At 64.3% G+C, this 12,428-nt stretch overlaps 1 protein-coding gene across 1 annotated transcript in view; it reads right to left on the minus strand.

Annotated features, from left to right (window-relative positions):
- The window catches only part of LOC113932041 (collagen alpha-4(IV) chain-like), a 62,067-nt gene extending 50,449 nt beyond the window's left edge, over positions 1-11,618 (minus strand). Inside the window, exon 1 of the mRNA XM_027610426.2 lies at positions 11,209-11,618. Coding sequence (XP_027466227.2) covers positions 11,209-11,618 — 410 coding nt within the window. The remainder of the gene's footprint in view (positions 1-11,208) is intronic.
- Between the last annotated feature and the right edge of the window lie 810 nt (positions 11,619-12,428).

Below are 12,428 nucleotides of genomic sequence, written 5' to 3' on the forward strand. Positions count from 1 at the left end.
GGGGCACACGAGGACGTGTGAAAACCCCAGCACCGCATCCACTGCACAGGTGTGTGTGAGACGGAGGACGTGGCTGTGTACCGCAGTACATGTCCTCAAGAACACCAGCACCCGTGCCGACGTCTGCAGACTCGTCTGGGGGCTTGGGCGTGAGGTGCATGCGTCCCCACACCTGTGCCCGAGTGAGTGCCAGATGCAGGTCTGCACGCACACTGGAGAGATGAGCGCATGCAGTGCCCTTGCACACTCGGGACGCTGCACGTGCACACGAGCATGGGAGAGGGTGTCTCTGGGAGTGGGGCTGTGTGTAAACGCAGCTGTGTGTGCGTGTGCACACGCATGTGTGTATGTGTGCACTGTGTCCGGCAGAGCATGGGGGTCTTCGCCTTCTGGGCGCAGCTGCCCGCTTCAGCCCCGACGCGTGTGGATTAAGGCCCGTGGCAACACTGGGTTTCTGGTGAGTTGTTTTTCCAAAAAGCTGTCTCTGGCGAATCACATTCCTTCAGACCTAGCATGTTCTTGCTCTGCGGGGACAGCATAATGAGGACACCAAAATAAGCCCCCGTCTGTCAGACGGCAGACGCCTCCGAGGCCCGCGTCTGGCCTGCCCTCCTCCCCCAGGCCCGCGGGCACGGGCAGTCCGAGCAGGGGGCCTCTGGGAGCCTGACAGGCACCCTCATTTTCTACCCTCGGTCTGCTCTACTGAATTTGCAAAAAATAAAAAAAACAACCAACAAATTCATTTCCCAGAATCTAAGCTCTGAGCCTGAGGACGCGGACGGGAAGGTGCCCTTCGTCGAGCGACGGCCACGGCACACTCCTGTCTCCAGCAGGTGGAGGGAGCAGCTCCCCCAGGAGGGCGTGGTGCACGTGTGAGCCCATGCACATGCACACATGTGCACACAGAGCGCACGCCCTGACACACACACGCTCACTCGCAAACTCAGATCCGAGGAGCGCATCTCCAAAAGGAAGCTCGCCTGCTGGCTGCCTCGAACATTCCCTGCACTCCACCTGCAGCTGGGGCCCTGAGGGCTCGGCGCCAAATGACCCCGGGGGCTTCCTACCCATCCATGTCGGGGGGGGGGTTCAGCTCCCCCAGAAAGACATCTCTGAAATGCTAACGGATCCCAAAGGGGCAAGAGGATTTGCTTTACACAATCCTGTTCTCTGCACAACGCATGCCTCATTTCATAACAGATATAAATGGGAGAACGGTTCGCTTTACAGGGTATTTTTCTCTATAGGAACGCAGCTCCGATTTTTTAGGCGATGTCAAAACAGAGGCAGCCTGCCCCTGCCTCTCCATCACCAGCACCGTCAGCCTGATTCAGGCTACCCCATCTCTCCCAGATCGGCAGAGACTCCCAGCTGGGTGCCTCGTTCCCATTCATGCCCCTAAAAATCCTGCCTTCGCCCCCAGACAGAGGGATCCCTTAAACACGGAAGCCATCCTCGTCAAGCTCCCCAGAAAGCTCCCCAAGGCAAAGAGAAGGAGACCCAGCTCTTGCCAGAATCTGGCACCCTCCCAGACGGGGCCCCCTGACCTGGCCTCTTGCCGCTGGTGGTCAGCCATGCTGGTCTTGCCCACGACTCCCGCACTTGCTGGCCCTTTCCCCAGCACCCTCTGTCCCTGCCTCTTTGTATGGCAGGACACAGAGGGGCACAAGGGCCGAGCCAGGGCCTCCCCGAGGAAGCCAGGGTTGTGGGCCTGGGGACTCCAGAAGCAGCAACTCTGTCTTCCACGGACCTCGCGTCCGTTCAGACTCAACCATAGCGGGCCACCTACCCTAGCCCACCCTCCCGCTACAGAGACACCGGGCTCCGTGAGGGGAAGCACGCCAGCCCACAACCCCGGCCTCCTGACCGGGGCCCGTGGTGCCCCAGGCCCCGACTCCACTCCCAGCCCCAACACCAGAGGACCGACTTGTGCTTTAGACCCATCTGACAGGTGAAAGCACCAAGGCTCAGCCACCCCCTGACCTGCAGCCGGGTCCTTCCAGAAGCTTCTGTAGGGCCATCAGAAGCAGGGGATACCCCTCAGTGGGGATGGCGGAGGCCCCACACAAGCTCATGAGACACATCCGGGGGGTCCCCAGCCCTTCGGGCTTCCACGTTGGTCATGAAGGAATGGGTCGGTGGACATGGCCTTTGGGGAGGAGCAGGGAGCCAACACCCTCTCCCTGTGGCGCAGACTGTATGTCATCAGGGTCCCCAAGAGCCCCCTGCCTAGACGCAGTTCTCCCCGCCCCCAGAGCCGGCCGAGCCGTCCTCATGCTTGAGCGTGGGGCAGCGCGTGGTGGCCTGCCTTTGTGTCTCTGTGGTTTTTTAAACTAAACGGAGCTAATGACAAGGAGGTGCCTCAGTTGGATCCTGCTGGAAATACAACCGGAATCTGTTGGTGAACAGGGGGGAGCCTCAGGCTGCCACTCATCTTCCAGGGCTCCCACTGAACCGGGCTGGCTCCCCGGCACATCTCCGGGGCCAGCCCGGGCCTCCTGTCACACGGTGCCCGTCTGCAGCACATGGACGGCTCTCAAGGCCCAGGGCTTCCTAAATGCCGATTTGCTGCAGTAGCTACTAGAGGGGCGGACAGCAGAGAGTTGAGCGTCTGGGGGGACGTCGAGGGGGGTGGGCAGCCCACAGGCCAGTCCACTGTGTGCACACCCTCACCTCCACCCTGAAGAGCAGCAGGCAGGGCCTCAGCAGCCCCATCTGTGAGGCAAGGAAGCTGTAAAAAGACCCTCTGCTCTCTGCAAGGGGGAGCGGGAGGTGTGATGCAGGGCTGAGCCTGGATGCTCTCGTCTGCCGACGCCAGCCGGCTGCACTATCTGGCCTCAGTCTCCCCATCTGTTAAACGGAAGGGTTGAATCAGAGGCACCATGGAGTGCCACGGACCCATACTGATGGCCACTGGGCTGCTGCATGGTGCCCAAGGCTCAGCCCCCCACCCTCTTCACCCTTTGCCCTTTGCATGGGTGCCCAGACTGGTCTCTACTGCCCAGCCTAGTTTGGGGTGCAGAGGCATTACAGATGGGGAGGCCAAGCCCCGGGGCTGTGGGAGCCCATCCCCAGAGCCGGCGGAGGGAGGTGCCCTGAACGGCACTCCCAGGCCTTGGGGTGGGGTCTGCACCCTCATTGCCCAGCTGCCTACAAAGGCCCTTCTCCCAGCTCCGCTCACTGCTCCCCGCAAAGGCGCCTGAGCCTAGATGTCTGCCCCTTCCTTCTGGGTCATCCAAATGCTGCCTACCATTTAGGGGCTGGCCCGACCCCTCCTCTGGGAGCCCCCCAGCCTGGGGCAGAGCCATCCCCCAAGGAGGGGCTGGAGACCAGCTCACAGAGGAGGGAAACCCTGAAGGCAAGACTGGCCGTCCATTCTGAGGAACTAAGGCTCATTGTCAGGCAGGAAGGGAGGCGTCTGGAGGGGCCTGAGTCAGGGACAGCACCACGGAACAGCCCCAGGGTCAGGGGCGGGGGGGGGGGGGGCTGCCACTGAAAGGCCTCACTGTGGCCTTGGCCCCAGTACTCAGATGCTGGGCCAGCCTCTGTGACTCAGTCTCCCCACTGTTCCCCCAAAGCAGGGAGCCAAGCTTTGGCCCATTTTGGACCCTAAGAAAGCGGTCAACCCTACCGGGCCCCTGCTGCCCTGGGTCTCGGTTCTTGATTAGTCTCCAAGCCCAAGGCCAGCCTGGAGGAGGTAGGCACCTCCTGCCTCCCTCCCAGGAGGATTCCAGCCCCGTTCCCCCACCCTGTTGCTGTGTGACCTCTAGCTGATGCTAGACCCTTCTGGAAGAGGGGCCTGTGTGTATATGTTCATGTGGTCATGCTTATCATCTGTGTCCCCAACGGCAGAGCCCTGTCGTGGTCCCGTCCCAAGGCTTCCGGCAGAGCGCACAGGTCTTCAACATGTTTTCTGAGTAAACCTTCAGAGACTCTTCCAGCTCGAACGCCTAGGAGTCTTGTTTTCTGACCCCATATGGCCGCTGGGTCCCAGGACGGTCCATCTAACCACTCCTCTCCCTCAGGAGAGCTTGGCGAAGCCAGGTCTCAGCCGGCCAGCCTCGAGGCAGGTGGGGGGGAGGGGGAGGGAGTGTCCACAGCTCCACCCCACTTCCTGCTCCCCTCCAGGGCCCTCAGGCTGGCACAGGGGCATGGGGGCGGGGGGTGCACAGGGAACAGTTGTCCCCAGCAGAGGCTGTGCCTGCCTGCCTGGTAAGCCCCGAACCACCACATAGGGACAGTACCCCGTTACCCCCTCTCTGCCCCCACTCACTGTGCAACCTCAGACAACAGCCCGCCCTCGGTCTCCCCACACGTACAGCAGGTGCCGGGACGGATGACAGCAAGGTCCCTTCCGCGTCAGAGCGCCAGTCCCCTGTGTGGGCGGCACCATCAGCCACACACCCAAGGCCAGTGGACACCTGAGCCTCTGTTGGAGGAAATTGGAACCCACGACAAACAGAAAGGGAAGGGCACTGTGGGGGGCACGGCAGGGACCGCAGAGATGACAAATGTATCCAATGTCCATGGCAACACCACCAGCCGCTCCAGGTTCACGCCTGGAAATTTATGGCCCCGTCACCCGACCCTAGAGATCTATCTCCTGCCTGTCACTCATGGGCATTTTTCATTCTGCATCCTCCCTCCGTATGTATTATCCGCCACCCACCCGGGCATCTACACGGTCTGCCTGTTTCCTGCAGAGATATACGGACACCCCAAGTCCATGCACCTCTGCTCATAAATTCCCCTGCTGTCACGGCATCCTCAGGAACAGGGTCCTCTGCGAACGGGCCCTGGGCCCCTAAGGGGGAACACACAGTGGATGGGGTGGGGGCTCTGGCTCCTGAGGGTTTAGAAAATCCCACTGAAATCTAGAGCAGTGTGTGCGTGTGCATGAGTGCACACACGTGTGTGCTAGAGACACACAGATGTGGGACCCAGGCAGACGATCCCATTTTATTCCATTGATCTGAGTCACTGCCACAGTTTTGGCCTCACTAATGTTTCTCCCCTGAAACAGGTGATGCTGACGAGGAGACATTTAGGGTCCAAAGATTCAAATCCCAGAGTCTAAGAGAAGGTCCAAGTTCTGGCCCTAGGCTCTTCTGGGGACCCCGACCACCTGTTTCTTTGGGGAGGTGGGGTGGGTAGGGAGGGAGGTGAGGGAGCAGCACCTCTCCTCAGCCCAGGTGTGGGGCACCTGCTTCCAAAGGCATTTGGAAGAATTTCTGAGCTTTCCAGACAGAGTTCTGTGGGGGTGATGAGGAAAGGGACATAGTTCTTCCTCCCTTCCTCTGGCCACAGGTGTAGGCACCAACCCCAACCCCCCGTTTGCCAGGCCTTCAGATGAGGTGCCTATCATGGCTTTTCTTTAAGAATCAAGAATTGTTTGCTCTCAGTAATTCTACACAGGCGACCGGCCTATCACCCCCAGGAGGGCTACACGGCTGTCCCCAGGAGAGGGTCCAGCTGATGCAGGGAGGGCATGGCTCCCAACCTTTCTGATTCGGAGGACGTCTGCCCACTGAAAGGTGTTCAGACCCCCCCCCCAACCCCGCTGCATGCGCCCAGAATACGAGGGACCAAAGTGTTGGCTGGGGTCCTGGCCTGTTTCCAACCCCCTAAACCCAGAGTAAAGGTGGGCATTCCCTTCTGACAAGCCCCACCATCTGGAGTTTGTCCCTCTAGCTCTGGGTATTTCTCCTCTTCTGACAAAGTGGGGCACAAGCCTGGCATGGGGTGATGATTCTGTTCCCCACCCCCCAGAAAGATGTTCAGATACAAGCTGAAAGCTGCAAGGACCCAAGGCAGAGGAGGCCAAGGGGCTGGCTAGGTGGGAAAGATCAGAGTCTCTGTGGCTTAAAACAACATAGCCCCATTTTCTCCTTCCCTCTCGGGGCTGGGCAGAGGCTGGGGTCTCTTTGGAGAATGGCCCCCTTTAAGACAGAATGGAGAGGTCTGCCCGTTCTAACTCCCTGCACTCTGCACACTTCTTAAAGCTCCTGTTCCCAAGGCTCGTAGGATCTGAGACCTGGGGAATGTTTTCTGCACAGCCCCCGGCCCAACAGAGCAGGTAAAAGGCAGATACAGCTGCATCCAAGCAAGGGCTCCATGATGGACTGGCCCAAAGAGAAGGAGCTCACACCTGAGGCTTTGCTGGGCAGTGCAAACCTGGCTTGGTCTCCCAAGCCTGGAGGAAAGGCCTCCAGGGCCCTCCCAGTGCTAAGCCTTTACGGTGGTGTTACCTCCATAAAGTACACATTATCATCATACCCCCATTTTACAGACGTGAAAAGTGAGGCTCTGGGAGATAACCCGCCCCCAAAATCACGCAGCTGATGCTTGGAAGAGTCTGATTTTGATGCCAGAGGCCCTCGGGGTCTGTGTCGAGGGGGAACACCTGCAGGCGACCCCACCCTGGGCTGCAAGCAGGTGATTCGAGGATTTTAAAGAATCGAAAGCGGATTCCTGTCTTTAGAGGCAGACTGGGGCGAGGAAGCTCAGCAGCACCTCCCAAAAGCCATGGATGAGAACGGGTCCAAGGTCGGCGGAGGGGTGGAGAATGGCCACCAAGTTCAGAGGCAAAGGCCCCCCACCCCCACGCCAGGGCTTCAACTCCCCGGCAGCGACCGCGGAATGCGGCCCCTCCCCCGAGCGCGGCCGGACCCGTCCGGGCGCCGGGTGGGGAGGAGCGCGACGCCGGGAAGGCAGACCCGGCGGGGATGGTGCCGCGGACACCGACAGGGGTCGCGGACCCAAGGCCGCGGAGGGTCGGCCCCGGAGGGTCGGCCGCCGAGAACAGCAGCAGTTCTGGGGCGCAGGACCCGGCGCGGACGGCGAAGGGGGCCTTCGAGGGGAGAGAGGACGGGGAAGGGGCAAGGCCACGCGAGCAAGCAGTGGTGCGACGGGCAGCAGCGACGGGGGCGGCAGCAGGACCCCGACCCGGACCCCCGCTCCGCCGGCTGAGCCGCGCGCCCGCGCCAAGTTCCTCCAACTTTGCCCGCCGCGCTCCGAGGGCGCACCGGGCTGGGGGCGCAGGGGGAGAGCGCGGGGTCCGGCGGGGTCCCGTGCCCCCAGGCTGGACGCCCGCCGCGCTCGGCCTCGGGCTCCCGGGCGCCGCGCTTACCTGCCGCCGGGCCGCGCTCCCGGGCTGCGCCCGCCGCCGCCGTCCTCCAGGCTCTAACTTCGCTCCGGGGATTGAGATTCCTCCCCAGCTTCGCCCATCGATCCGCGCGCGGCCCCGCCCCTCCCGCGCCTCCCCCCGCCCCTCCCGCGCCCGCCCGCCCGCCCGCTCCCGGCGCGAGTCCAGCTCCGAGTCCGCGCCCGCCCCGCTCTCCTCCCTCCCGGCCGCCGGGCGGGGGAGGGGTGCAGGGGGAAGGGGCAGGGCGCAGGGGTACTAGAAAGCACAGGAGGGCTGGTTTCCTCGCGGTCCCCTCCTGCCCTTCCTCCCACATTCAGGTGGGGGCGGGGGGCAGCGCGCGACAGCTAGTGATGGCCTGAACCACCCGCGACCCCCAGCACATGAAGCCAAGCCAGGGCGTTCGCAGGCCCCGCGTGGGCCCGTCGGTCCGGCCCTCGTTGGAGAAGAGGAGGATCTGGGGTCAGAGAACGCGGTGGGGGGGGGGACAGGGAGGGCCGCCCCCTCTCCCCAGCCCCGGCTCCCCTTCCTTCCCTCACTCACCCCCACCTCTGGGATGACTCCGAGGGTTCTCGCACACTCTTCCTGCTTAGTTTGCCCCTCACAACCTGCGTGTGGAAGCCCCTCTTCCCGCATATCACAGGCGAGGAAACTGAGTCAAGAAAGGCCCTGACGTTTGCCCCACGTCACACAGCCCATCCAAAGCAGAGGCCGAGGGGCAGCCTCGACCCCCACGACGGAGCTTCCCGACCCCTCCGGACTCCTCGCTGGAGCCGGGCAGGCCTGGGCATGCCCCTCGGCCAGCCGGGTTCCCAGTTCAGGGCCCCCTTGCTGTGTTCCCGCCGGCGCCCGCACCCCTCCCCGCTTCCTGTCTCCCGCCTGCCTATGATTCCCGGCCTCAGTACCCCCGGCACGCTCTCCGCTCCCCGCCAGCAGCTGGGCAATTCACCGAGCATACAAAAGAGTTGACTCAATTCAAAGGCAGCAAATCAAGATAAATCCTATAGTGTGTGGGGCCCGGAGAGAGAATGTGAATTAACGTCCACAGCATAAGCAAGTCCTATATGGACTGGCAAGCCCCACCCCCCAGCCCTGCCTGGGCACAGAAGGCTGATCAGGAAGGGGGGAGTGGGTTCTGAGCTGCCCACCCCTTGCAAAGCCAGAATTTAGGGATTTAGTGCTTTGTGGCCCCTTCCTACCTGTCTGTTGGAGCTCCATTGAGGGTGGATGCATAAAGGGGGTGCTAGGATAAAAGCCGGTGTGCCCCCATGATTATTTACAAGAACTGGGGGGGGGGGGCAGTGTGGCCCAGTCACATATGGCTCCAGGATCAGGACTGAGGCATGGGGAAAAAGGCTGTTGGGCCATTTAGGACATCTGAGCTGTATGTAGCCTTTCTCCTTGGGCTGCCCCCTACTCGCACCCCTGTCCCAGCAGGTGCAGGCCAAGGGCAGGCCCCTGTTTATCATCAAATAGGTACTGCAAGCCTCAAGATATGCCAGGCCTGGGCACGAGGCACCGAGAGGGTGGTGACAAGTCTCCCCTCTCTTCCCTGCTGTTCACGAGGCCTTTCCAGCTGTGGCTTGGAATGGGGGCCAAACTGCTCCTCCCCCAGAGGCAACCCTGGTCACTCTTAGTAGGTCCCAGAAAACAACCTTCCAGACTCTGGCCTCACTCTGCAAAGAAAATGCACAGCAGTGACCCAAGATCCCCGTGCAGCCTTTCTTAGGCAAACCCCTGCCAGTGGTGACTGACCCCCTCCCTTTCTGACTGATTCCCGGAGACTCTGGAAAGATCGGGTAGGCTTTTGATGCACGTCTCCAGGGTGCCAGGGACTGTGCTAGGCGCCTGCCCAAACATATCGCGACCTTCTCACTACTCCCCTGTAGCAAGGGCTATGAGCCCATTTCTGAGGTGTGCAAGCAGAGGCCAGAGGCCTCTGCACGCCCTTGACCCACACTGGCCGATCCCGAGGCAAGTATGTGTGCGCCTAGGGTCGGGGCTCCAAGGAGGGACTCAGAGGTCAATGGGGGGCGGGGAGGGGGGCGGGACTGAATTCCTCGCGGGAAGGTCCCTGCAACCCGAGGATCCGTGGGCAGGCGCAGAGAGCAAAGCCCAGAGCTGGGGGCGCAGAGGACGAGAGGCGGGGCTGAACGGCCGGCGTCGGGGTCCTTGCCTCTGCGCCCCCCACCCGAGCAGAGGCTGCGCCCTCAGGCTGCGACCTCATCCCCTGAGTCTCAGCTGGGTCGCCCCTCCCCCGTGGCCGCGCCGATTGGCGGTCTGCGTGTAAGTCATTAAATCTGTTACAGAGACGCCGGCGCAGCCGCGAGGACATCTGTTAGGGACCCAGGACCGCGATCCACGCCCCTTACCCCACCCCCAGACCCAGAGCAGAGGAAAGGATGCGACACCTCGCTCACCAAAGCTCTGAGATTGCCGAGCGCGGCACCCGAGCGCTGGAAGGCGTTGGGGTCCCCGAGTTAACGGAGGGGGCGGGGCCGGCGGCCAGCCCCGGGGGACAAAGACCCCCAAGCTGCTTGGGAGCTGGGCTCTGCAGATGAGCAGACGGGAAGAAGTATTCCATATTCCCCGCCCCCCAAATCCTCAAATCCACTCAAGCTCAGATCTGAGTGTTGGGATGGGGCGGGGGGAGGAGGCGGAATCCTCCTGGGCCTTCGGGGGTGTGCAGAGGCGACGCTGGAAGGGAGGCCACCAGGACATTGCCTCCTGCCTGCACAGGCGGCTGTAGCTACACCCCAAAACCCTCTCCGGAGCTTCGCGAGTCCCCTCTGCCCTCCACACTTCCCCAAGGCTGCCCGTGGCGACCACCCCACTCCCCACTGCCCCTTAAATGGGGCAGCGACCGGCCTGCGGGGGGAGGGAGGTGCGAAGGTGTCGCGCGCCGCTGTGTAGGTTGGGAGAAGAGGCGCTGATGGGAGGAAGTCCCCACTCGTCCCTGGCAGTCTGGCCCCTGGAACCCCACACCCATCCAGCTAAGGAGGACTCTGTTGGGGACTGTGCTCGGATCGCGCCAATCTGGCCCGGGGCCCCCGACTGACGGGGCGGCCCCAGGCCACACCGTGCAGTCTGGGAAGAGGAAAAAGTTGGGGGGTCGACACCCCGAGCCCGGGAATGGAAAGACTGGGAAGAGAGCGGGGGGGGGGGGGGTGTGAGGGAAGAGCGACAGGATAGAGACGATGAGAGCCGGGAAGGGAGCCAGTTCTGGGCCTGGGGTCCCGCCCCACCCCGCAGCCAAGCCCAGCTTCGCAGCTTCCCGGGCCTGGAAAGGTTCGGGTCACAGGCGCCTATTAATAGCCGCGAACCGGGTCCTCCCCGCGGGCTCGGCAGCTGCGGGCAGAGCCCGGCGAACGGAGGAGGGACTGTCCTGCAACACCCCCTCCAAGGGCTCCAGAGGCGCGGGGCGGAGTGCTGCTTCCCCCATCCCGACTGCGCGAAGGCTAGGAGCCTTTAGTCCGCTCCCTGCCCGCCCTCCACTAAGAGATGGGGTTCCACGTTAGGGGGGCAGTCCCGGGGCCAACTTGGGGCGCCGCGGCTAACACCAGGCACTCGCAGGCAAGACCACCCCGTCACCCCTCCCTGCCCAGCCCGCCCTTCGCTCTCACAGCGCTCAGGAAAGTTTCGGGGTCCCCGAGGCGCCTCCTGGCCCGAGGGGTCCGGAGTCCCGGGCCTTCGGGCCGCGGCGTCGGGGAGGGAAGTTTGTCCGGCCGGCGCTCGGCGACCGCTAACTTCGGGTGCGCCCGCCTCGGAACCGAGGGTGTGTGTGTGGGGGGGTGCCCCGAAACCGCGGACCCAACGCGCCGCAACCGAAGCCACACGGGCTGGGGGACTCGGCCCCGGCGCGGACGCCCAGGACAGGGCGCAGGGGCTGGGCGGCCCGGGCCGCCTGAGCCGCCGGGGACCCCGCGCTCGCCCCCAACTGCCGCCCTGGAGAGCATCTTCCCCGCCTCCCCCAGGGGCGGGGACCCAACAGCCCCGCAGCTGCGGCAGAGGGGACCCCCGCCCCCGCAGCCCCGCGCAGCCCCCTCCCCCCACCGTCCCCCTCCTACCTGGGCCCGGGTGCGGGCCGGGGGCTGGCGCCACCGTCACCGGCGAGCGGAGCGCGCGCGCCCAGATCCCCGGAGCGCGGCGGCGGCGGCGGCGGCTTCCCCTCCTTCCTCCTCCTCTTCCTCCGCCGGGCTCGCTGGCTCCAGACAGATCTCCTCCCCCTCGCGCCCTGCCCGCCCCTCCCGGAGCCCGCCGGGCTGGGCTCGGCCTGCGACCGGGAGCGGAGCGGAGCCGGCGGGAGCCGGGCTGCGGCGCTCACTGCGTCAAGCGCGGGGCGAGCGCGGGGCGGCGGCGGAGACCGCGCGCTGCGAGCCTGGGGCCGGCCGGGCAGGCGGGGCAGCGGCGGCTTCGGCTCCGGCTCCGGCGCGGGCGCGGTATGGGCGGCCGCGGCAGCGCCGAGATTGTAGCACATTCTTTCTGAGCGTGATCGAAGGTTTCCTGTAGGAGCCGGAGTGGGGAGGGCTGGAGGAGGGGCGGGGGACGCGGGCGGGGGCGGCCGGAGGGCGGGCGGCGGTGTGGCTCCAGCACGTCGGTGTACTGGGGGTGTCCCGAGGGGGCCTCGGGAGGGGAAGTTGGATCACGCCGTGAGGGCGGTGTGGGAGCCCAGAGGCTGCCTCTCCCCATCCTCCTGGCCCGCCCCGCGCGCCCCCGCCCCCGCCCCAGGCCACCATTTGGAGCAGAAGCCCCCGAGGTCTAGGAGTCGAGACTTCGGGAGGCGACGGGAGGTGGGCACCGGGGACGGAGGTGTGCACGCGCGTGCGGACACGGCCGTGTGCACACACACCCGGGAGCCGCGTGAAAGTTGACCTGAAGTCAGACCCTGTGTGGGCGCGCGCGTCCGCGAGTGCAAATGCACAGCCCGCAGGGGCGCGCGTATCCGGGGACGAGGAGGGCTAGGCACGTGGGGGGCGGGGGCGAGAGGGTGGTCGGGCCCTCAAGGACTTGCCCTCCACCCGATCGTTGACCTCCACCCCCACCCCTGCCATTACTCGCCCCCACCTTCGGCTGGGGAGAAGGTGGGGGCGCGGGATCAGCCAGGCCCCTTCCGATTCCCGGAAGGTTCCGTTTGGCGGACTTCCCTCCCACCGTTCCCCCTTCCCCTCCATTCGCCTCCGGAATACCCGGGGATGCGAAATCACTCGGCTGGCCTCTAAATTGGGTTCTAAATCCGTAGCCCCCTAGACGCCCCGAGCCCTCACCCATCGGCCACACCGCCCGCGGG

This window comes from Zalophus californianus, chromosome 10 (genome assembly GCF_009762305.2).
Source record: "Zalophus californianus isolate mZalCal1 chromosome 10, mZalCal1.pri.v2, whole genome shotgun sequence".
Lineage (NCBI taxonomy): Eukaryota > Metazoa > Chordata > Mammalia > Carnivora > Otariidae > Zalophus > Zalophus californianus.